We start from the raw sequence: 24,883 nt of genomic DNA on the forward strand, positions 1-24,883 counted from the left end.
GTATTGTACTGTTATTAATCTCCTACTGCTTTTGCACTGAACTGGGTCTCTGGAAGCCAGCATGAGGGTGTATACTGCAGGGGAGGAGCTAACTCTTTTTTGTCTCAACTTCATGTCAGCCTCCTAGTGACAGCAGCATAACACCCATGGTCCTGTGTCCCCAATGAGTGGCTCGGAGAAAAGGATTTTACGGTGAGTACACACAAAAATCCCTATTTTCTTAGGGGCCTGTTTCGTTTTGAAGTGACTTTGGGGGTCCTATATATTGGAAAAATCCCAAAGTGATACCATTTTAAAATTCACACCCCTGAACCTATTCAAAATTGGTTTCGGGTAATTCATTAACCCTTCAGGTGCTTTTCAGTAATTAATGCCAAGTGGCATGACAGGAATGAAAAAGTTTATTTTCACCACCTAAATTTTGATAACTTCTGAACAGGTCACTATAGCCGGAAGACTTTAAGGCCATTATTTGGCTGTGAACTGCCATGGCAAACATCAGGACCACATGACCAAGATCTCAGGGTGCCGATGGGGCGATGAGCTAAGCCCATCGGCATCAGGGGCTTATCTATAGCATTCTGTAATGCTGTAGATAAGCCCCCGATGTATCCTGAAAGATGAGAAAAAGAAGTTATATTATACTCACCTGGGGGGGCGGTCCGATCCGATGGGCGTCGCCGTCTGGTCCGGAGCCTCCCATCTTCTTACGATGACGTCCTCTTCTGGTCTTCACGCTCCGGCGCAGGCGAACTTTGCCCTGTTGAGGGCAGAGCAAAGTACTGCAGTACACAGGCGCCGGGAAAGGTCAGAGAGGCCCAGCACCTGCACACTGCAGTACTTTGCTCTGCCCTCAACAGGGCAAAGTACGCCTGCGCCGGAGCCGCAGCGTGAAGACAAGAAGAGGACATCATCCTATGAAGATGGGAGGCCCCGGACCGCAGCGGGACCGCCCCCGGGTGAGTATAATCTAACTTCTTTTTCTCATCTTTCAGGATACATCGGGGGCTGGTGATGCTGGTGGGCTTAGCTCCACTTCCATTTTGGGGGTGACAGGTTCACTTTAAAAAAAGAACATTGCCAAAAATGTTTTAAAAATATATTTAACACACAAACCTGATTGAAACATTGGGTACTTTTCTGATGATCACTTCCCTTTAAATCCTATTCTGCAGCCATCTCTTTCCCAAAGCTTAAAACCACTTCCTGCATTCACCGATTACAAGGGCACAGGATGGTATCAAAGACATATTGTCAGATGCACATTTATTTTCAGATACAACCAGATGAAACCATCTAGAAGCAGTTCCAAATTAAAACAATATGTTCACCATGGTGGTTGTTCTGCAGCCTTGTCATCCTGTCACAAGGAGGGAAGAGACTCGGCAGCCTCTTTGGACTATTATTTCCATGCTATTTTTGGATATTTGTGTGTGATGACTGAAATCACACCTTGAAATATGTTGGTGTTGGGAATTACAGAAATAGAGCATTAAAGAAAACCTGTCACGTGAAAAAATGCTATTCACCTGCAGATATGGGGTTAATTTGCAGGTTAATAGCGGTCTGAACTTGGCAATTGGCGCCTGAATCTAGATCACATGACTTAAATGCCACTGTCTGAGATTGATAGCGGCATTAAAGGGATTTAACAGCAGTGATTGGAGCTAAGCTAGTCTGCTGGCATCTGCCCCGGGTGGAGTTGGCTCAGCTTCTGTCTTGCAGATTACGATGAAAACTTATTGCTGGTCTTTAACTCTATTTTAAATTCATGCGCTGCGTCCCAAATTGTTATGCCAGTGCTATTTTTCTCTGATTTTCCTAAATGGTCGATACAAATGCGTCAGTATATTATTCAAATCATCAACAGTTAGAGAATAAATCACATTTTATTGGACAAACCTCCCAATGAGAACAGTATTTTTTTAAGAATAAAAAAATAAAAAATACAAATTACAATCCATAGCATAGTTTCCAAACTCTTCAGGTTTATAGAACTGAAAATGGCGATTTGTTGAATTTGCAGCATGAAGAGGCCACATTTACTGAAATCAAATGTTTTTTCAGTCAAAAGTTATATGGTAACATAAGACGCCTCCTTTGATATCACTGTCAGATTTTTCTTTCCATTGACCTTGTGAGTTTTTGGAGAGTTTCTTCTTGAATTTCTTTCAGGATGAATAGCCTCCCAGAGCTGCTGTTTTGATGTGAACTGCCTCCCACCCTCATAGATCTTTTACTTGATGATACTCCAAAGGTTCTCTATAGGGTTGAGGTCAGGTGAAGATGGTGGCCACACCATGAGTTTCTCTAATGCCTGTAGCAGCCAATGACTCAGAGGTATTGTTTGCAGCGTGAGATGGCGCATTGTCATGCACCAAAGTGATTTTGATACGGCTGGCACGGTTCTTTTTGTATCATGGAAGAAAATGGTCAGGCAGAAACTATATTTCCAAGGTCTTTTTCACACCTTCAGGGACCCTAAAGGGGCCTACCAGCTCTCTCCCCATTATTCCTGCTTAAAACATGACTCTGCCACCTCCTTGCTTTTCAGCCTTAATGAGACATGGTGGCCATCCACTAAACATCCATCTGGGCCATCCAAGATTGCACCGCACTTGTCAGTAAACAAAACGGTTTTAAAATTAGTCTTCATATATGTTTGAGCCCACTGAAAACGTTTCTGCTTGTGAGTAGAGATGAACTAACATCTTCGGCTCCCTCCTTATTCATCAAGCTATAGCACTTACCGAATAAGCTGCATTGGGAACCCGGCTTACTGGAGCGCTACCGATAATCAGCTGTTCCGAGCCGCAGCTGCATGTGTCGCAACTGTGTGATAGGCACAACAAATACATGGAGAGCCTGTGTGTTGTGACTGTCACAAAGCCTCGGCTCTGAACATCTGATTATCGGGAGCACTCCAGGTATCAGGGTTCCTGATGCAGCTATTCAGTAAGTGCTATAGCTTGCTGAATAAGGAGGGAGGCTAAGATATTCGCTCATCTCTACTTGTGAGCTCTGTTAAGGGGTCGCCGAATAGTAGGTTTATGCACCACTGCAAGGCTCTGTAGAATCCTACACCAGCAGCTTCAAATACCTAATTGCTCCTTTGTAATGGTATTTTAGCACCTGCTCCTCATTATGCCTTTATCTGTACAAACATGCTTGTGCTCTACATCAGCTACAAATCTCTTCACACTGCGATGATCACGCTTAAGTTTTCATAAAATATCTAACATTTTCAAACCTTGGCCTAGGCAGTGCACTATTTAACGCTTTTCAGCAGCAGAGAGAGATTTTTTATTTCCCATATTCCTTGAAACCTATGGCCTGCTTAATAATGTGAAATATCCTTCTTAATATCCTTACATTGGGCTCACCTGGGAAACTAACGGATTCTGCACTGCATTGTGGATTTAGTTTGAAACTGAGACCATGGTGTTGATATGAACAAATCCTTAAAAGGATTGTCCACTTTTATGTCTGCCTATCGCCGAGAGCCCTGCCGATAGGATTATCCCTTACTAGTCAGCAAGTTGCTCACTTGGAAATATTTCCCTTTATTGTTATGTGATAACTTTGATAAAGAAAAAGACAAATACTTGTGTGAGCTGGGTTGTAAACATTCCAAAAAGGTTTCTTTTGTTCTTGAATTGCTTCTTCACACAATCATTCTCATTTGTGGCATATTGTTGTTATTTAATATAAAAAATGAAAACCTGTTTTATCCTGTTATAAGGTATTGGGATATTCTCCAAGATGAATACTTCATGAACCATTGACGTCAGTGTGAACAGTTTTATGTAATTACAAGAGAAGGTGTTGTCCTCAGTACATGCAGATGCCAATGCAAACATCCATTTATAAGCTTTTCATATCTATAAAATAATTAATTGCCAGATAAAGACATAATAGCCGAGTTTATGTTGTAAACACCTAAATGACTATCTAGCTCCTGGTTAATCACTGATTTCTGTACGCTATTGTGCTTTGGTTTGCTCTCACTGATATAATGGATAACCCATTATCCTTGTCTTTACCTTGCTTTCTTGAAATGTTGAGCCTTTCTAAAGCCCCCCATACACAAGAGACTAATGTCAGCCGATACTGTCAGGTTCGGCCAAAAGACCAATGTGTATGGGAACTCCAGAGCTGATTGTTGGGGACGCAGAGGACCTGGCACCTTCATTCTTGGACTGCCGATCTATTTGTTCTCCCTGATGTAAGCCATGCCAGAGATGTCTGGCAGTGGCTCTTGCAAAGAGAACAAAGGTGCGCTCTTTCTAAGTGAGCGCACCTGTGTGTGGGAGAGATGGCTGAGCCAGTGTACTAAGGTCACTACTGTACTAAGATCTGGGTGTCACGGTCCGACCATGGACACTGTGCATGTCTATGAGGCTGTGATGTTCGGGTCAGGGGTCCCCGTAGCCATTCCTTGCCTGGGCCTTGACACGTGTGAATACGGCATTAATAAGATCTCGCTTTTCCTCTTGTGTCGTTTGATAATGAATTTTAAGACCATCTGGTTTATATTAAAAATAATCTACCTGACCCTTTGTAGTCTACAATCCTCCAATGTAAGGCTATGTGCCCATGTTGCATTTTTTAAGCATTTTTGCCGCAATTTTCTGCTGCGGAAACACTTAAAAAATGCTTATAATCAGCATCCCATTAATTTCTTATGCATTCCGCAATTGATGTGCCCATGCTGCATTTTTTTCCGCTGCGGAAACGCATCACGGAAAAAAAACGCAGCATGTCCATTATTTTTGCGGAATCACGGCAATTCCGCACCCATAGACGTATTAAAAAAACGCTTGTAAAACGCTTGAAAAACACATGGAAAATGCTGGTAAATATGCGGTAAAAATGCGTCTAAACCGCGTCTAAATCCGATGTGTTTTTCCTGCCGAGGGTATGCAGAATTGAAGCAGAAAATTCTGCTTCTATTCTGCAACATGGGCACATAGCCTTTGTAAATTGACACTTAGCCCACATTCACACGTTCAGTATTTGCTCAGTATTTCCTATCAATACTTGTAAGGCCGGGATCACATTGCGTTAAACCCGTCTGTTAGACGGACTACGTTACACCGCGGCATAACGCGGTGTAACGCAGTCCATTAACGCTGCCATTGAATCCAATGTCGGATGCAAAGCTAGCGCACGCCCACAATGGGCGTGCGCTAGCCATGTGCCGTCATTGAGTGACGGACCCCGAGACGCGGGCTGCAGCGTTTCCGGGTCCGTTACCGCTAGCGCAGATAGAGCATCTGGTAGCTCTATCTGCGGTAGCGCGCTGCCATACTGGCACTTGCGTTAACAGCAGCCCGTTAACGTATGTGTTGAACGGGCTGCTGTTAACGCAATGTGAACCTAGCCTAAGCCAAAACCAGGAGTGGGTAAAAAATGCAACGGTACAAATGCTGATGTAAAATACTGACTAAATACTGAACGTGTGCACGTGGCCTTAGTGGAAGGTGCACATGATGAGTCTATCTGCACTATTTTCTGGTCCCATTCACATTGACTGACAAAACTGTATGCTAACAGTCATTAATCCAATCATTGTGTTCCCATATGCTGTGCTTGTTGAGGGCAGATCAGTCCACAAAAATGATCTGATTGGACGACAAATGAGCATTTTACTTGTTTGTTATCTTCAATATCCAGCAGCAGCCACTAAATCGTGTAGGAAACTGTCTGTTCAGCTTGGCTCATTGTTTACTTCCTAATCCTTTCTTATGCCTAGACAACCCCTTTTAGAAATGCCCTAATAGAGCATATGGACGTCAGAGCGTGTGGGTCCAGCCGCCGTCCCCCAAAGTGCTGGAAAATAGTGATATTTTGTAAGACCACCTGGATACTCTTAGGACTTTGCCGTCCATGTCTTACACGGACGACTATTCAGCCGAATTGTCCACGAACACATGATCGTTATTTCTTAAAAGTAAATGATTTCTAAACCAGACTGAGAGTCATTTTCAGAGTAGAAACTGAGCAGAAACTCTTCAACTTTTCCTCAAAAAGTTTGAGTTTCCATTCAGTTTCTGCTTAGAAAAATAAGCAAACCGTCTCCATCTGCACATTGCCTAAAGGCCGTGTTTACTTGTGCTTTGTTTTTCTTTCTGTTTTTCTGCACCATCATTAGAGCAGACCTATAAAATAACAGAACTGCCACAATCCGGGCACAGCGGATTTCAGAGGCATCTTCTGGGCCCCATTGGACCTGGTGTACAGGACCAATTCTGGGTGGAGGTTCCTACTGGAGCCAGATGAACAGTACGACTGCTTTGCTCGTGCACTTATTGGTAAATTGATGTTTTCACAGATTGCTCACAGGATTGACATTCTCTTCAGGATTCGGCAGTCAGTCGGCTAAAACAAGGGTTCTGATGTAATGTTTTGCTGAGCGGTGGAGGATGCCAACACCTGTGGCAGCACATCATCCCAATGAGATCTGTCCCCCCCCCCCACTCCCATATAAAATAATTTATGGGGCAACAGTCCGATATGTATGTGGTCAGCTGTGACTATTGGGCAATGTGACTTCTTCTAGTGTGGCATATTAGCAGACCACACTGACGTTATCCCTCTTTTCCAGATTACAGCCAACATTTTTCATTAGCCTACTTATTTTAAGGTTGGTTACCGCGCTGTCACGATGCTGATGGAGTGGGCTGGAAGAAGAATCAGAGCTTTGTGCAGCTCTTTGGATGGGACACAAACATTTGTTGGGGCTCCCTGCTCACATAAATATGCCCATCATGTAACAATACACTATGCTTTGTACACAGTGGGGTGCATTCAAGGGGTCCTGCATTCAATTCAGTGGGTTCTCTGATTTATAGTAAAAAAAAAAAAAAAAAAAAAAAGTTGCAAAGAAGCAGTGAGAAACCTAAAAAATGTCACTGATGTGCGCAGAGTTGAGATCTGCACAGTGTCTTCTCGGCTTCAGGAAATCTAAACATACAATGTTATTGTCCGGAGTACAAGGGCTGCTTACATTGGTGTGGACGGAGGGAACAGGCTGGATCTTGCTCGGACTGCTTCACCTACATTTTGTGCAGCTGGGTTTGGAGATTTTTGCTTTCTTCCATCCAAGATAAGTCCACAATCATCAGATTTTCTGTGTGTTCTTTCTGCTTTCTGCAGAATAATGCGGATTTGGATCCGATTTTCCTCTGGGATTTTTCTATGGGAAAGCAATAATTGATTTTAGCCCATTCTCTCCGAAGCCTGTTTTCACCTTCCTGATGAGGCCAATTTTTTTTCATTTGTGACAAGTAATTTGTTATGCCCTTAAATCAGAGAGTTATGTCACACAAAATAGTTATATTTCCCACATGTCTACTTTACTGCAGAACAATTTTTTAAACGTATTTTTTTTTTTTTTACATGACGTTATAAGGGTTAAAAGTTGGCCAGCGATTTCTCATTTTTACAACATAATTTACAAAACTATTTTTAGGGACCACCTAAGGAGTGCCAATTTACTTTTTGAATGCCAAATTTGCTGGAATCATTAGCGGACGCCATGTTGTATTTGGAAAGCCCCTGATGTGCTTAAAGAGTGGAAACCCCCAACAAGTTACCCCATTTTGTAGGCTCGACCCCTCAAGCAACTTACCTAGATGTATGGTGAACGCCTTGAGTCCCTAGTTGCTTCACAGAAGTTTATAACATTGAGCCGTGAAATTATTATTATTGTACATTTTTATAGCGCCATTTATTCCATGGCGCTTTACATGTGAAAGGGGCAAATATAGACAAATACAAGAAACATGAGCAACAAGGCACACACAAGTACAGAAGGAGAGAGGACCCTGCCCGCGAGGGCTCACAGTCTGCAGGGGATGGGTGAGGATACACTAGGAGTGGGTAGAGCTGGTCGTGCGGCGGTTCAGTAGGTTCAGGATCACTGCAGGCTGTAGGCTTGTCAGAAGAGGTGGGCCTACAGATTCTTTTTGAAAGTTTCTATGGCAGGCGAGAGTCTGATGTGTTGGGGTAGAGGGTTCCAGAGTATGGGGGAAGCACGGGAGAAGTCTTGTATGCGGTTGTGGGAAGAAGAGATGAGAGAGGAGTAGAGAAGGAGATCTTGAGAGGGTCGAAGGTTGCGTGTAGGTAAGTATCAGGAGACCATGTCACAGATGTATGGAGGAGACAGGTTTATTAACCCTTTACGTGGTAAAAAAGCAAATTTTCCCCACAAAAACATTCTGTGAAGAGGATAAATAGTGGTACAGTTTTATAGGTCGGGTCATTCTGGACGCGGCGATACCAAATATGTGTACTTTTTTATTTTTGTTTTTAAATAAATGTAAATGTATTTATTGAATTATTATTTTTTTTTATTGTGATTTTTTTTAAAATATGTTTTCCATTTTTAACTTTTTTTTTACTTTTTTACATTGTCTCAGAACGAGACATCAACTTTATACTGACAGATCACTGATCTAATACTCTGCAATGCTTCTGCACAGGTGATTGGTTGCGTTCTGTGTACACTGTGCATAGGCTGAAAGCTGTCAATTAGTGGTGGGGGTGAGCTCATTTGATTTTGTCATATAAATGTCTTGAGGAAAAAAAAAAATCTTAATCAAAATGGCGCTGGCTGCTACGCCTGCGCAGTAGCCTAATTCGGGAATGCAATAGATGCTACTGTGCAGGCTCTGCTGCCGGCGCCATTTTGCTAGAGAAAAAAAAATTGACTTCAAAGTGGCGCCTGTGCAGTAGCATTAGATCAGCAATCTGATAGATGCTACTGGGCTGGCGCCATCTTAATAATTTTTTTTTTCTCTAGCGAAATGGTGGTGGCATCTGTCGCTGATTTCATTTTGATTAACTTTTTTTATTTTTTCAAGAAATTTATATGAGAAAATCAAATGAAAATATGGATATTATAGATCGTATCATGTTACAGTGCAAGCTGCCACCTGTATGATGAATGTAATTTTTATTTCAAACAATAAGATATGCAGTATGTAAAATAGGAGGCTGGTCAGTGAGGCATCAGTTACCTGCCATACAGATGAATATGTAAGCAGAGCACCACTTACAGTACCCCCTCTTCCCCCCACAGACCACCTCGAAGCATGAGAATCTCATTTACTAAAAACTAGAAATAAAGATTAAACAACAACCACAAGACGGATTTCATCAACCCAGGTAACGTTTTATTGAGTATAACGGCGCCAACCAGACACTGTCTGTAGTTTACTGAGCACAATCCTGCTGACAGGTTCCCTTTAATGAGATTGTTCTATAAGGACAAAACATATAAAGAGATCATCCATGTTGCTCAGGACATCCCACTTGGCAGAGAGATACCATTAAAGGGAATCTGTCAGTAGGATTTACCCTTTTAAGCCATCTACATGGGTACGTAGGTCAAAGGAAGCTCAATAAAATGATACCCTGATATCTGCCATCCAATGTTTAATTCCAGAGAAATCCGCATTTTTCTTCATATGTAAATGAGCTGATAAGATCTATGGGCCGGACACTGATTTCTCTGAGGATCTGCCTCCAGAGATTGTTTTACATGAAAGGGGGTGTTACCAGTTTGAGACATGTAATGACTGACAGTCTGCTCTCAGGATCTACATGTCTCACACTGGTAACCCCCCTATCATTTATAATAATCTCTGGAGGCAGATTCTTGTGCAGATCAGTGTCCGCTCCATAGTCCTGAACAACTCATTTACATATAAGAAAATTGTGCATATTTCTGGAGTAAGACATCGGATCACAGATATCAGGGTATCCTTTTATTCGGCTTCCTATGACCTCCATGTCTGCATACACGGCTTAGGAGGGACGATCCTATTGACAGATTCTCTTCGAGTATGACTCCTCTCTGGAGACTGGGCATGGCCATGTAGTATGTGGTAGCCTTTTCTGAGTAGGTGCCATTGAAAGCTAAATTCCTCCTTTAGCGTCTGCTGGCAGGCGAACAAGTGATTGCTTGTGTTGTGCCTTGGCTTGTATGCTTGTGAATGATGGCGGCCGTCCTCGTTGCAGTCTGAAAGGGTTTTGTTCCTGTTGAGGCTGCACTTTTCCAGCTGTTACTCAGAAACGTGTACCTATGCTCTCATCAGTGAAAATGCTCAGTGAGTGAAAAAGCGCCATGCAGGGAGTGACTTAAAGGGGAATGTCCAGCAACGTAGCAAATAGCTTTCTTTTCAAAGCCATGAATACCTGATTGACATTCATCTGTCCTCTACATCCAGCTCATTTACCAAATGTATGTTAGTAGGGAACTCGGGTGCCTGTAATATTTATAGTTGTTCCACTAACAATCCCCCACAAAGCCTGCCCTGTTACTGACGGTTATCGGCGTTTTACTTCAAGGCATGGGGTCACAATTGTGCTTCGATCTCCTTGTGCAGCCGGTGGGGCCCAGTGCGGCTGATGCCTTTTTATACAACTCTACATGTAAGATGGGAAGGTTACACACAGACGTAACATGCACTTATTTCACAAGATGACCAGGGCTGATAGCTGGCACTGACAGATGTCCATCCAACAACTTGGACCACTTTTTATATCAGCGATGGGTGTTGGAGGTGAAATCCAGGAGATCGTGTCCCACCCCTGCAACCCCCCTTCCCATTGTCAGTCCTTTAAGACAGGGCTCTTGCATTCTGTGGCTTCAGAGCCTTGCTTCGTCCTCTGAAGAGCTGAGACAGCTGGAGAACTTCGCACTGCAAGCCACAGGTAATTGAGCAGGCAGAACTTTGCCTCACCTCTACTGCACAGAGGAGAGCGGGTTACTAATCCTCCCTGTAGCCAGCTCTTGGCTGAGCAGTCTGGTTGATTTCTCAGCCCTGCCTGAAGGACACTGAACAGTATGATCACCTTCTTTCCCTCCAGATTACTGACTTGTTTGAGACTTGTAGAGTAAGTTTGTCTACTTCAATGTGTACACATAGTAAATCCTCCTCCAATTCCTTTTATTGTGTTGTCTACTAATGAATAAGTACGTCTTAAGTGTTTGCCTGAATATAGCAAAATTGTGAAATTCTGTAACATGTTTTGTTATTTGTTTTTTTAGGTCCATCTTTCTGGATGAGTGATGTCTGGCAGAGATCATGTATAGAACTGTAGACGTCTACATTGGTATTCAAGCGCTTTTCTTCCAGGAATAGATGCTAATGGCATTTTATAAATTCTGGCCGCCTTCTAACTACCGTAATAAAATGTATGCGTCACCCGGACATGTAGCCCATGGTGCAATTGGTGCTTTCCTGCATAGTTAGAAGCCCTTGGCCCTTCCTTGCTACTCATGCATCCTCTCCTTGCTTCTAAACCCCGTGTCCTGAAGCTGGAGGCCTTCGAACTGACCCCATCTTTTCACAAGATCTGTCCTATTTTTACGTAATGGTTCCAGAGCGTGATGTTAGGCTCACTAGTTTGTGATGTCATCCCTGACCCCACCCTGCGAGGGCGACAGCTCGACACCCAGATTTTTTGTCGGTGCCCGAGATGATGAGACAGACTTCCTGGAATCAAACATGAATCCAGACGAGGTTGATTTCTACGAAGAAGAGGAAGATGAAGATGAGGAAGAGACGGTAAGGAAAATCTTACTACAATTTGTAGTTTTATAGTGCATGTCACCCATAAATGTTCCTTTTTCATAAATGTGTTTTAAAGTCTTATTTAGTTTATTTGCATACATTTTATTCCAAAACCAAGTTTAGATTTGTGATAATTTAGCAATATAGTATCTTATGAATGTTGGGATCTGGCCTAGCAACCGTTGTAGGTCATATAGGCCATTGTTCAACGTTAGGGGATCTTTTGTTTCTTGTAGGTGCTAGTGATATATTTCTCAAAAAAGCAATATTTACATTTTTTTCTGTAATATGAATGAGAATAAGATAAATAATATTCCTTATATCTGTTGAATATACAGGAGAGCAATTGTACAGAAAGAAATTCTAAACTTAAAGCACTAGTATCCAAACAAATCCTCACTGAATGGTGTGGTCTGTACATTCGTTCAGACCCTTAGGGCTTGTTCACACGATCCTTTTTTTGCTGCGGATCCGCAGCGGATTTTCAGCTGCGGATCCGCAGCCGTTTTCCATGCAGGGTACAGTACAATGTAACCCTATGGAAAACAAAATCCGCTGTGCCCACTATCCTTTTTTTCCCAGCCAAATCCGCGCGGATTTGCCTGCAGAAAAAAAGAAGTACCATGTCTATTCTTTCTGCGGATTCCGCTCCTGTTTTCAACATGCACCAATAGGAAAGTGCTGTTGAAAACCCGCAGAGGAATCCGCAGAAGAAACAGTCGGAAAATCAGCAGTGCTGTTTTGCACTGCGGATTTTCCAAATCAGGACCTGAAAAAAAAAGGATCAAAAAAAGGATCGTGTGAACATAGCCTTAGGTGTCAGGATCGACAATTTAAATATCCAATATGATTCCATATTGACAAGTTTTTGGAATCTATTGGATGTGTTGGATGTTATCTGTTCAAGGAGTTCAAGTAAGTTTCAAACAATTGGGATCTCTTTTATGATCGGTGAGGAAATGTTTGGACAAATTATGTGTGATAATTCCACTTTGTGTATTATATCTATGACTATCTGTTATGAACTGTGTCGTGCGACTGACATAATGGAGACTGCAGTCACATTGCAACAGATAAATGACATATTTGGTATTGCAGTTTAAAATTGGTAGATAGGGAAAACTTCCCCTGTGACCATAGATGAAAATGCTTTACATGCATGGTTCATCATATTATGGCTAAGACATTTAATTACCCCCACAATGGCAGAGAACTTGTCCCTTGTATCCTGGCCAGCGCTATTTGAAGCCCTACTTTTGTTTTTCCCCTAATTCCTTATCCTGAACCGCTGCATGGAGGTTCACAGGGTGTAGCTGCGGCCGTGGATCATCTATCCCACAATTACCAGGGTTGTGCCTGAGTTGCACAACTAATCCAGGTGAGTAGCAATCACTCACCTTTATACCATATCATTGGTTGATCCAGACAAGGAGCACTTTCTATTTGTTCCTCCCCATTGCTCCCAGTGTCTGTTGGGGTATGTGCCCAAGGTCAGTAATCGGCAGCGTTTTGGACGCAGCACCTGTCCACTGCGTCTAAAGCGCTGCTGGCTTTTGAACACAGGTGATTCCGCATGTGATCATTGAACTGTGCGGATTCACCCTGTCCAATACATTGTATGGGTGATATTTATCTTGCGGAGACTCGTGTCTCTGCAAGACAAATAGACGCACTGCGGTCTGGAGAGACGTGCCGCATGTCTGTCTCCGCAGGGCCAGTCGCGGGCATCGGTACACACATTGTGGGTATGGGATTTCTTGAAACCCCATCCACTATGCTGTAACATCTGGCCGCTGCGGAGGTACGCAGCGTCCAACCCGCAGCATTTACTGACCGTACAGCTCTGAGCTCACTGATCTGCTGCAGCAATGTCAATGTGACACTGCAGACAATAAGGCTACTTTCACACTAGCGTTTTTTGCAATACGTCGCAATGCGTCGTTTTGGCGAAAAAACGCATCCTGCAAAAGTGCTTGCAGGATGCTTTTTTTCACCATTGACTAACATTAGCGACGCATTTGCGACGCATTGCCACACGTCGCAACCGTCGTGCGACGGTTGCGCCGTGTTGTGGCGGACCATCGGCTGCAAAAAACGTTACATGTAACGTTTTTTGGTCCCGACGGACCGCCATTTCCGACTGCGCATGCGTGGCCAGAACTCCGCCCCCACCTCCCCGCACCTCACAATGGGGCGGCGGATGCGCTGGAAAAATGCATCCGCTGCCCTCGTTGTGCGGCGTATACAACGCTAGCGTCGGCCCGACGCAGTGCGACGGGCCGAGTACGAGGCTAGTGTGAAAGTAGCCTAACAGACATCAGGAACAGTGGAAAAGACTTAGTGATGAACCGAAGAAAAGTGACCAAAACACAACACAGATTTTAAATAAATAAACTTCAGCCAAGGAAGAGGATTTTTTTCCCCAAACCAGATAACACCTGAAGGTTCTCATTCATATGAGAATATGTTCTATTCATTGCAATAGACAGACAGCTTTTTTAAAAAAAGTATTATTGATTTTTTAATAAGCCTTGCTTCTATAATACAAAAAAACAAGAAATTTTGTAGGATATTAGCAAAAAAATCTCCTACGTTCTGTCTCCACACTTTATTTCGCTGTTTCACCCTAAAGCCTATTGTTTAGAATTTGGATTGATGATCACATTACCAAGGAGATGGGCCACTGCCCTCCGCTGCAACAATGTGTCCATCGTGAGCATCTTGGCACTTAAGCTTGGCAATCTCTTTCCAAATATTTACTTGTTGACAATATACGATTTCCAGAGAAATTTGATACAGACCTAATTGTTTAGAGTCTTAACATGAGCCTATCCCAGTCCTGAGAATGGGAGTGTGTAATTTGGGATTCCAGCACATGAACATTCACTGAAAACTTGGGCCATGTCAACCTTTCCCAATGTGGCCAATTTCTGTTTTTGCTTTTTGTTTTTTCCTTTCATTCTTTCCAGAGCCATAACTTTTTTATTTTTCTGTCCACATAAACGTATGAGGTACCAAACATGCCAAGTTGTTGTTATTATTATTATTATTATTTAGTGGTGAAAAAAAAAATATAAAAATTGTTTTGGGGGTTGTGTATTCATATTCCGAGACCCACAACGGTTTCATTTTTTGGTCGATGAATCCGTGTGAGGGCTTATTTTTTGCTGGGCAAGACAACACTTTTATTAATACCATTTTTGGATAGATATGACATTTTGATCAATTGTTACAGCACTTTTGTGATATTGCAGCAACCAAAAAAGCATAATTTTAGTGTTCAATTTTTCCCGTTTATGACGTTTACGGATTGGGTTAATTATTTTTATATGTTGAGAGATCAGAATTTTCTGAACTTCGACGATACCACATATGCGTATTTTTTTATTATTATTATTTCTATTTTTAATGGGGGAAAATAAGTAAATTTGTACTTTTTTTTCTGATTTTTTTTAAAAAAAACCTTTTTGCTGTACTTACTAGTTCCCTTAGGGGACTTTAACCTGCGATCGATCATCTGATTGCTTGTGCTATTTACAGTAATTCCACACTATTGCTGCATATAGTGAAAATCACAGTCTCCTTTGAAGCCCGGCCACAGGCTGTGTTTCAAGGTAACTCTCTAATGACAAGCATGGAGGTCTTCAACAGACCGACTGCTGTTATAGTAATCCATCAGTGGTCTGCGATCACGTCTTGGGCACGCCATTGGTGTCATTGAATGACATGCCCCCTGCCAGTGAATTGCTAATGCCACTGCCACCCTACATCTCCTCCCTACCCGTGCCCTCCGCTCCGCTAATAACCTGAGGTTAACATCCTCAATAATCAGAACCTCACCTCTCCCGTCTCCACGACTTTTCACGTGCTGCGCCGATTCTTTGGAATGCACTACCCAGGTTAATATGATTAATCCCGATCCCCACAGTTTTAATCGTGCCCTAAAAACGCATTTGTTCAGACTGGCTTACCACCTCAACGCATTAACCTAACTATCCCTGCGCGGCCCATTCAAAATTTTTACCATAACCAAATTCTTCCTGGAAAACACGGGGACTGATGCGGATTCTGTGGTCAAACTTAAAAAATTCATCCTCACCCACAATTACTTTGAATTTGACAACAAGATCTATCTACATGAGACTGGCACAGCAATGGGAAGTAAAATGGCTCCACAGTATGCAAATCTTTTCATGGCCAAGCTTGAAAGTGACTTTTTGTCCTCATGTTCCATCAGGCCCCTGGCGTACTACCGCTACATTGATGACATTTTAATCATCTGGACGGAGTCTGAGCAACAGCTAAAGACGTTCCAGTTTAATCAATTTCATCCCACCATAAATTTGACACTCAACTACTCCTGCACTGAAATTAACTTTCTGGACACCATCATTAAGCTGCAGAACAATAAAATAGAGACATCCCTGTATCAAAAGCCAATCGACTGTCCAACATACCTCAAATGGGACAGTTTCCATCCAAAACACACAAAAAACTCTATTGTCTACAGCCAAGCCATCAGGTACAATCTTATATGTTCCAACCCCATGGATAGGGATGAACACCTTGGTCGCCTCAGAAAGACCTTTTTGAATCAGGGCTACCATCCAAGAACAATTGAAAACCAGATTACAAGAGCCACCAGAATATCAAGGAATCACCTGCTACATTACAAAGCTAAAGAAGAAAATAACCAGGTACCTCTAGTAGTCACCTACAATCCAAATCTGGAGGTGCTAAGGGGAGCTGTACGGAAATTACAACCTTTACTACAAAAAGATGCCCGATTACAATCCAATTTCCCAGACCCCCCACTACTGTGTTTTAGGCAGCCCCCAAATCTAAGAAGCATCATTGTCAGAAGCTCCCTGTCCTCTCCAACAGCTGCAGGTACCTTTCCTTGCAATCAGAAAAAATGTAAAACCTGTCCATTTATAATGACCACAAACAAGATAAAGATCCCCAATTCACATCAGGACTACAAGATACCAGGTACTTTCAGCTGCGTCACTTCTAATGTGGTGTACCTAATTATTTGTACTAAATGTCCAACTGGGGTCTGTATGTAGGGGAGACAGGGCAAAAACTGAGAACAAGAATGAATTCTCACCGCCATACAATAAGAGAAAAAAGAATGGATCTACCTGTGGCAATACATTTTTATCTCCCCAATCATAGCATTATGGACATGAAATTACTTGTTTTAAAAGGTAACTTCAAATCTCAAAGAGACAGAAGAATATGGGAATATAAACTGATGATGACCTTTGACAGTCTTAGTTCAGGAATGAATGTGTCGCATGGATTTATGTCTTTTTACATCAACTAGGGAACTAAGGAATTTGCCCTTCAGACCATGTGGGGTCATCACAACAGAAACAGACCCCAATCAGAAGACAATAAAACATCCCCTATCTAAGAACTGGCCCAATATTTATGGACATAACTGTTTATCACCCATGGTAATTCTGCTTCATGTCACCTGTCTTATCCATGTTTTTTTTTCTGTGATGTTATGTGCATAAATATGTGATTCTCCAGAACTTATTTTAGTCTATGCCTGATGAAGAGGCCTGAGTAGTCTCGAAAGCTTGCAATTTGTTACCATCTTTTCAGTTAGCCATTAAAAGGTATTAACCACTGAGGACTGTCAATTCTAAATATTTTTCTACCATAACCAGGTTCCTCGCATCATGTTCTCATACACTTTATGCAGTTAATAGCCCGCTGTGTCTGTACTGTTACATACTTAGGCCGATAACTGGTTCATGCAGCTTTACATGAACACCCGATCCTTACACTATGGCTGGTCCGAACAACGAAAGCAATTGTTACCATCCACCTCTCGTGTCTCCCCTTTTCCTCATGAATTGTAAGCTTGCGAGCAGGGCCCTCATTCCTCTTGGTATCTGTTTTGAACTGTTTTATTGTTATGCTGTAATGTCTATTGTATGTACAAGTCCCCTCTAAAATGTAAAGTGCTGCGGAATATGTTGGCGCTATAGAAATCAAATTATTATTATTATTGATTGTTAGAAGACAGGTCCTGGCTGTAACAGTTGTTACCTGCCAGGTATGGCGATGCCTAGGGGAGCAGCGCAAATAAAATAAGAGCAAAAACTGACCAGTTTTGATGTGACTAGTTTTCTTTAACAATAACTGATTATTTTAGCCGACTGCGAACAGCTGATGGCCACTCTGCCAAAGATCTTTCCCAAAAGAATTGTCCTAGAATGTTTTCTGAATGTTCGTAGACGGACAGGTTCTTCTTCCCTTAATTTAAAGATGGATGTCGAGTGTGTAACGTCCATTCTGGACTTGGAGATAAGCCGCACCAGTGGATTACCTGTTTACAAGATGGTTGTTGGTTTAATAGTTGTTCAACCATCAGCTTTCTTTTTTTCTGCTGCTTAAAACCCTCCATACACAACAGATAGCTGTCAGTTGAAGGATGGTTCAGCCAACCGCTATCTCTACTGACTCCTCCGTACGCAGGAGCCCTCGCTCCCATGTTCTTTATAAGAGAGCCACTCCGGCAGGTTATTACCGAGAACAGAAGGACCAGTAGTCTGAAATCTGATGGATCCCTATCTCCCTCCACGTCATCTATTGGGCGAGAATCTGGAGGCCCCCCAAACAAATTAGATTGTTGGCCGATATCAGCAGGTTCGGCCAACATTAGTCTAATGTGCATTTGTGCCTTAAGGTGTATAAGTCGTCTTATTGCCTACAAACTAAATTGATAGTACTGTAACTGATTTTCTAGGGTAGATACAGTATGTGTTATATGTTAATTTTCCTAGCTTACTAGATAACAAACAGGTAGATTAAGCAGTCGGACTGGACTCTGGCCCCTGGTTTACAGTTTTGAAATGGGAAGAAAAAAACATCAAAGATAGAAGTGTTAGCTACTTAGCTAGCTATGAAGAGAGCTGGTGACTAGCATATCTCACGGTATAACTAGTTGCTAGGAATCTGGGGAAATATCATGGTGTCAGGTACCCTTGCTTCCACATTGGATCGTGGGCGACTCCTCCAAGATAAAGACCAGTTGTTGCATCAGGTAATATCCACGTTATACAACAGGAGCTGTATGGAGCCATTACAGGTTGTGTACAGCCACAGAATAAGTACATGGAAGTCTCAGTTTACAAAGAGGACATGAGTTCTGTAAGGCAAGATCTGTCATGGATCTAACTCTACTGGTTTTGTAAACAATTGGATCAGATCCTAATGATTCCAGTAGATCTATAATGGAACTTTAGTTTGTCATCAAATTTTTTTTAGTATTGATAGAATATGTAAAATAACAACATAGTTTAGTGTGTAGATTTCATTTGAAGCACACCTTGGTTAAATATATTCTGGAAAAGTCAAATAAAAATGATTTTAACTTTCCTTGTAACACTCTTGTTGCACATAGTGTTATATGTATTAATAAATCTTCCATGATATGCAGCCTCCGGAGCGTCAGATTGTGGTGGGAATATGTGCCATGACTAAAAAGTCCAAATCAAAGCCCATGACGCAAATATTGGAACGCCTGTGCAAGTTTGAGTACATTACTGTGGTTATCATGTCGGAAGACATTATCCTGAATGAACCTGTGGAGAACTGGCCCATTTGTGACTGCCTCATCTCCTTCCACTCCAAAGGTAATATCTCCTCTGTGTGCTGCTGCATGCTCTGTTGTCAGCGCTCTTATTAGCTTGGTGTTGTCAGCGCTCTTATTAGCTTGGTGTTGTCAGCGCTCTTATTACGCTACTTTCACACTAGCGTCGGTACGGGGCCGTCGCCATGCGTCGGCCCGACGTACCGACGCATGTTGTGAAATAAATGCACAACGGGAGCAGCGGATGCAGTTTTTCAACGCATCTGCTGCCCCATTGTAATGTCCAGGGAGGAGGGGGCGGAGTTTCGGCCGCGCATGCGCGGTCGAAAATGGCAGATGCGACGCACAAAAAAGTTACATGGAACGTTTTTTTGTGCCGACAGTCCGCCCAAACACGACGCATCCGTCATGCGACGTGTGGCAATCCATCGAAATGCGTCGCTAATGCAAAACCTATGGAGAAAAAACGCATTGTGCGGGCAACTTTGCAGGATGCGTTTTTTCTCCAAAACGATGCATTGCGACGTACGTCACACAACGCTAGTGTGAAAGTAGCCTTAGCTTGGTGTTGGCAGCGCTCTTATTAGCTTGGTATTGGCAGCACTCTTTAGCTTTTGCTCCTTTTCAAAGCAAAATCTTTTTTAATAATTAAATGCATCTTGTCCACTAATCAATGAATTGGGATGGGTGTACATGTATTGAGGGGTATCTAGTAACCATCATGAACTGTGCATTGGCACTATTTTTAAAAGCCGGTGCACTGTTTGTACACATACATATACACACAGTACAGAAGGGTGTGCCAAAACTTCCACTAGTGAGCTACGGAAAATAATCAAAATTACTACAAAGATCAGTGTGTAATTACAACTCCAATTGCAAAAAAAAAGTTAAGAGGCTTTGTACAATGTAATGAAAACAAAAATGCAATGATTTGGAATTGTCTTATAGTTATATTTTAATCACAACAAAACATAGAACACAGATCAGAAGGTAAAAGTTACACATTCTATGATTTCATTTAAAAAAAAAATTACATTTTTTTTGGACTATAAGGGTATGTTTCCACGGTCAATAAACGTTGCGGGTTTGACGTTGCTTTCATCTACAGCGCCAAACCCGCAGTGGCCAGATGTTACAGCATAGTGGATGGAATTTGAAGAAATCCCATCTCCACTATGCGTGCAGGGATGCCTCTGGCTTCCCTGCGGAGACGGACATGCGGTGCATCATTCGAGACTGCAGCATGTCAATTTATCTTGCGGAGAAATTTCACGTCCAATGTATAGGACGCTGTGATTCCGTACGGTTCAGTGAACACATAGAATGGTAGAGTTGGAAAGGACCTCCTGGGTCATCTAGCTCAATCCCCTGCTCAAAGCGGAATCACCTGCGTTCAAAAGCCAGCAGCGCTTTGGACGGAGCGGACATGTGCTGCATCCAAAGCGCTGCTGGTTCCTGACCATGGAAACATACCCTAAGGCTACTTTCACACTAGCGTCGGGAAAGACCCGTCGCTGTGCGTCGGGCCGACGTTCCCGACGCTAGCGTGGTCTCCGCCGCACAACGGGGGCAGCGGATGTATTTTTCCAACGCATCCGCTGCCCCATTGTGAGGTGCGGGGAAGTGCGGGGAGGTGGGGGCGGAGTTCCGGCCGCGCATGCGCAGTTGGAAAAAGCGGACCGTCGGGAGCAAAAAACGTTACATGTAAGGTTTTTTTCTCCCGACGGTCCGCTAACACACGCCCAAGCGTCGCAAAACGGACGTGACGTTTGGCAATGCGTCGCAAATGCGTCGCTAGTGCGTCGCTAATGTTAGTCTATGACGAAAAAACATATCCAGCAAGAACTTTTGCTGGATGCGTATTTTCGGCAAAACGACGCATTTGCGACGTGTTGCAGTTAACGCTAGTGTGAAAGTAGCCTAAGACGCACCTCAGCTTTAGATAGCAGAAAATAGGAAAACCATTTTTCCTATTAATTATACCCCCAGGAAAGTTTTAAAGTGGAGGGGTTTTTATCACTAATTTTAATGCAATAGGGTAGAATATGGTGGTAATAAATATTTTGTTACTGCTTCTCTGCAGTGTGTATTATACTCTCATTCACACACAGCTCTGCTACATGCACATATAGACACATAGCTTTGCTACATGCACATATAATTCACACACAACGCTGTTACATGTACGTGTATGCACATAGCTCTGCTTCATGTAGATTTATAGACAACTTTGCTATATGCACATTTACATTCACACACAGTTCTGATAGATTTACATGCACCACATGCACTTCTGCTAAATGCGCGCGCACACACACACACACACACACACACACACACACACACACACACACACACACACACACACACACACACACTATACATTACCACATTTTGAAGTTCCTTCCAGGCATGTGACTGATTAAATGACCTGAAAGGACCTGGAGCTGGTCAGGTGGAAGGTCCTTCAGCTGCTCAGTACATGCTGCCTTTGTGCTCTCTTTGTGGTCTTCGTAGCTTTGTCCCCTGCTCTCCTTTTTTCTCCTGCCACACACTAATTCAAGTGGTAAGTGAAGTTCTCTCTATGATTGAAAAGGGCACAGTGTCATCATTCTCCTAGATTACAGGAAGCTGCCTCCGGACTAAAAGACGCTCACTCTTTTTAGCAAGAGCTTTTTCTTGTTAATTATTACGTCTTAGGCCCCTGATGAGTTTTGGGTGAGATTTTGACACTGCATATTTTTGCTGCTTCAAAAACGCAACGTCTTACATAGTAACATAGTATTTAAGGTTGAAGGAAGACTTTAAGTCCATCTAGTTCAACCCATAGCCTAACCTAACATGACCTAACATGTTGATCCAGAGGAAGGCAAAAAACCCATGTGGCAAAGAGTAAGCTCCACATTGGGGAAAAAATTCCTTCCCGACTCCACATACGGCAATCAGACTAGTTCCCTGGATGAACGCCTTATCAAGGAATCTAGTGTATATACCCTGTAACATTATACTTTTCCAGAAAGGTATCCAGTCCCCTCTTAAATTTAAGTAATGAATCACTAATTACAACATCATACGGCAGAGAGTTCCATAGTCTCACTGCTCTTACAGTAAAGAATCCGCGTCTGTTATTATGCTTAAACCTTCTTTCCTCCAGACGTAGAGGATGCCCCCTTGTCCCTGTCACCGGTCTATGATTAAAAAGATCATCAGAAAGGTCTTTGTACTGTCCCCTCATATATTTATACATTAACATAAGATCACCCCTTAGCCTTCGTTTTTCCAAACTAAATAGCCCCAAGTGTAATAACCTATCTTGGTATTGCAGACCTCCCAGTCCTCTAATAACCTTGGTTGCTCTTCTCTGCACCCGCTCCAGTTCAGCTATGTCTCTCTTATACACCGGAGACCAGAACTGTGCACAGTATTCTAAGTGTGGTCGAACTAGTGACTTGTATAGAGGAAACATTATGTTCTCCTCATGAGCATCTTTGCCTCTTTTAATGCATCCCATTATTTTATTTGCCTTTGTAGCAGCTGCCTGACACTGGCCACTGAATATGAGTTTGTCATCCATCAAAGTGGATGGGATGTATAAAAATCTCCTGCCCACTGTGCTTTTTTTTTACTCAGCATAAATTGACCTGCGGTGTGTTACAAATTTACAACGTGTCAATTTCTCTTGTGGGTACGCTGAGTTTTATGTGCAGATTTTTTCCAAAGACATGCCTTAGGCTACTTTCACACATCAGGTTTTTGTTTTCAGGCTAAATCCGGCTAATGTTTAAAAAAACGGATCCAACCTAAATTGCGAAAAACTGATGCGCCGGATCCGTCTTTTTTTTGCTGGATCCGGTCTTCTTTAATGCGCATGGATTTTTTGACTTCCTGGTTCCAGAGAGAGAGGAAGGGGGGGGGGGGGGAATAGAGATAGATACCAAGACCAGAACGGCAAATCTGCATGATTTTGTATGGAAAATGCATTGAAAACCGGATCCGGGCGCCGGATTCATGGTTTCACACGTCCGTTTCATGTGTTTTTGGCCGATTCCGTCAATGTGTGTTTTTTTCCGCCGGACAAAAAAACGTTGAAGTGGACGTTTTCTCTGTCCGTCGGAAACGACTATTTTGACGGATCCAGAAAAAAACGGATGAAACATCTGGCCATCAGGCACAATCCGGCGCTAATACAACTCTATGGGAAAAAAACGGATCCGGCGTAAAAAAAAAAACGGATCCGATTTTTTCACAAATTGCCGGATTGTGCCTGAAACAAAAAACCTGATGTGTGAAAGTGGCCTTATATTAGAAAAATCCGCAAGTAAAAGCACACTGCGGAAACGCATCAAAATGCATGTCATTTATACATGACTATGTCAATAAAGTTTTGTCAAAACCAAATACCAGGAAATATAAAAATAAAACAGCTTTATTTAGCGTAAAAAACACATGTAAAAAAACAATGAAAAAAACGAAAGTAGCCTAATTTACATAAGGGTAAGTTCATACACGGCGTTTTGCTGCGTTTTTTTTCCTGCAGCAAAACCTGATCATCTTGGGAGGAAAGAAGCTGCGTCAAAAATGCAGGATTTGGTACGTTTTTTGCCAGTTTTTTTGTGCGTTATTTTCATGCATTTTTTTTCTCTTTGTGAATGCCAATAAAGTTGAGTGCATACAGAGAAAAAAACAACTTCCTGTAGATAGATAGAATGAGTAGATAGAATAGATAGATTGATAGAATAGATGGATAGAATAGATCCATTACCTGCGGTATCCTCTTCCCCGGCATTTTCCCACGATGCAGAGGTTACCTGAGGTCAGGCTGTGAGGGAGCGCAGGCTCGGTGACATCACCGCTAGTTACTGAGCCTGCGCCTGCTCCGTTTTATTCATTCCCCAGTCGCTTACAGCCGGGAGTGGTCGCATTAGCATCGCTCCCGGTTGTAAGCTTTATCTCCCTCAGATACTGGTTGGGACACTCATTATATTGGACTATGACGGATCAGGGAGTATACTTTTGCTTTTTATTTTATTTTTATTACAGAAGATCGATGGCTTCACTTTGGAATGGCAGAACCGTAAAAAAGATTACAAAACTATGTGGGGTTTTATTTCATTAAAAGACTTTTTTCTGCAAGTGTGTGTTTATTTAACCCTTTAATTGCTATAGGATTAGTAAGGGATAGGTGTCTTATTGACACCTCTCCATTACCAAGCCAGCTTACTGTCACCTTACAATAGGAAGGTGACATTGATCCGTCATTACCCCGCTTGCCACCACTACAGGGCAAGTGGGAAGCAACAGAATTAGCACATCTAATAGATGCGCCTTTTCTGGGCAGCTGCGGGCTGCTATTTTGAGGCTGAGGGGGCCTATATCCATGGCCCCTTACCAGCCTGAGAATACCAGCCCCCAGCTGTGAGCTTTAGCAAGGCTGGTTGTCAAAAATGGGGGGACCCCACTAATTTTTTAAATTATTTTTTTTTTAAAAAAGCGTGAGGACCCCTCTATTCTTGATAACTAGCCTTGCTGCAACCCCCAGCTGTGAGTTTGTTGTCTGTCTGGTTATCAAAATTAGGGGGGAACCCATGCCGGGTTTTTTTTTTAAATTATTTATTTATAGCGCAGGAGCGGCAGATGAAAACTCCCATCCGCCACTCCTGCTGACACTTTAATTAGCGGCTGT

The 24,883-nt window shown here is 42.6% G+C and overlaps 1 protein-coding gene across 20 annotated transcripts in view; it reads left to right on the top strand.

Moving 5' to 3' along the window:
* Positions 1–24,883, top strand: part of PPIP5K1 (diphosphoinositol pentakisphosphate kinase 1) — a 248,836-nt gene that overhangs the window by 19,461 nt on the left and 204,492 nt on the right. For 17 of the 20 annotated variants that reach the window (XM_077263584.1, XM_077263586.1, XM_077263589.1 and 14 more), the window contains exons 1-2: positions 11,056–11,579; positions 19,045–19,240. In XM_077263584.1, the coding sequence (XP_077119699.1) occupies positions 11,424–11,579; positions 19,045–19,240 (352 nt within the window). In that variant the 5' untranslated portion in view covers positions 11,056–11,423. Of the gene's footprint in view, positions 1–857; positions 960–11,055; positions 11,580–19,044; positions 19,241–24,883 lie in introns of those variants that run through there. The other 3 variants (XM_077263604.1, XM_077263587.1, XM_077263585.1) reach the window with 2 other exon arrangements.

Source organism: Ranitomeya variabilis, chromosome 5, assembly GCF_051348905.1.
Source record: "Ranitomeya variabilis isolate aRanVar5 chromosome 5, aRanVar5.hap1, whole genome shotgun sequence".
Taxonomy (NCBI): domain Eukaryota; kingdom Metazoa; phylum Chordata; class Amphibia; order Anura; family Dendrobatidae; genus Ranitomeya; species Ranitomeya variabilis.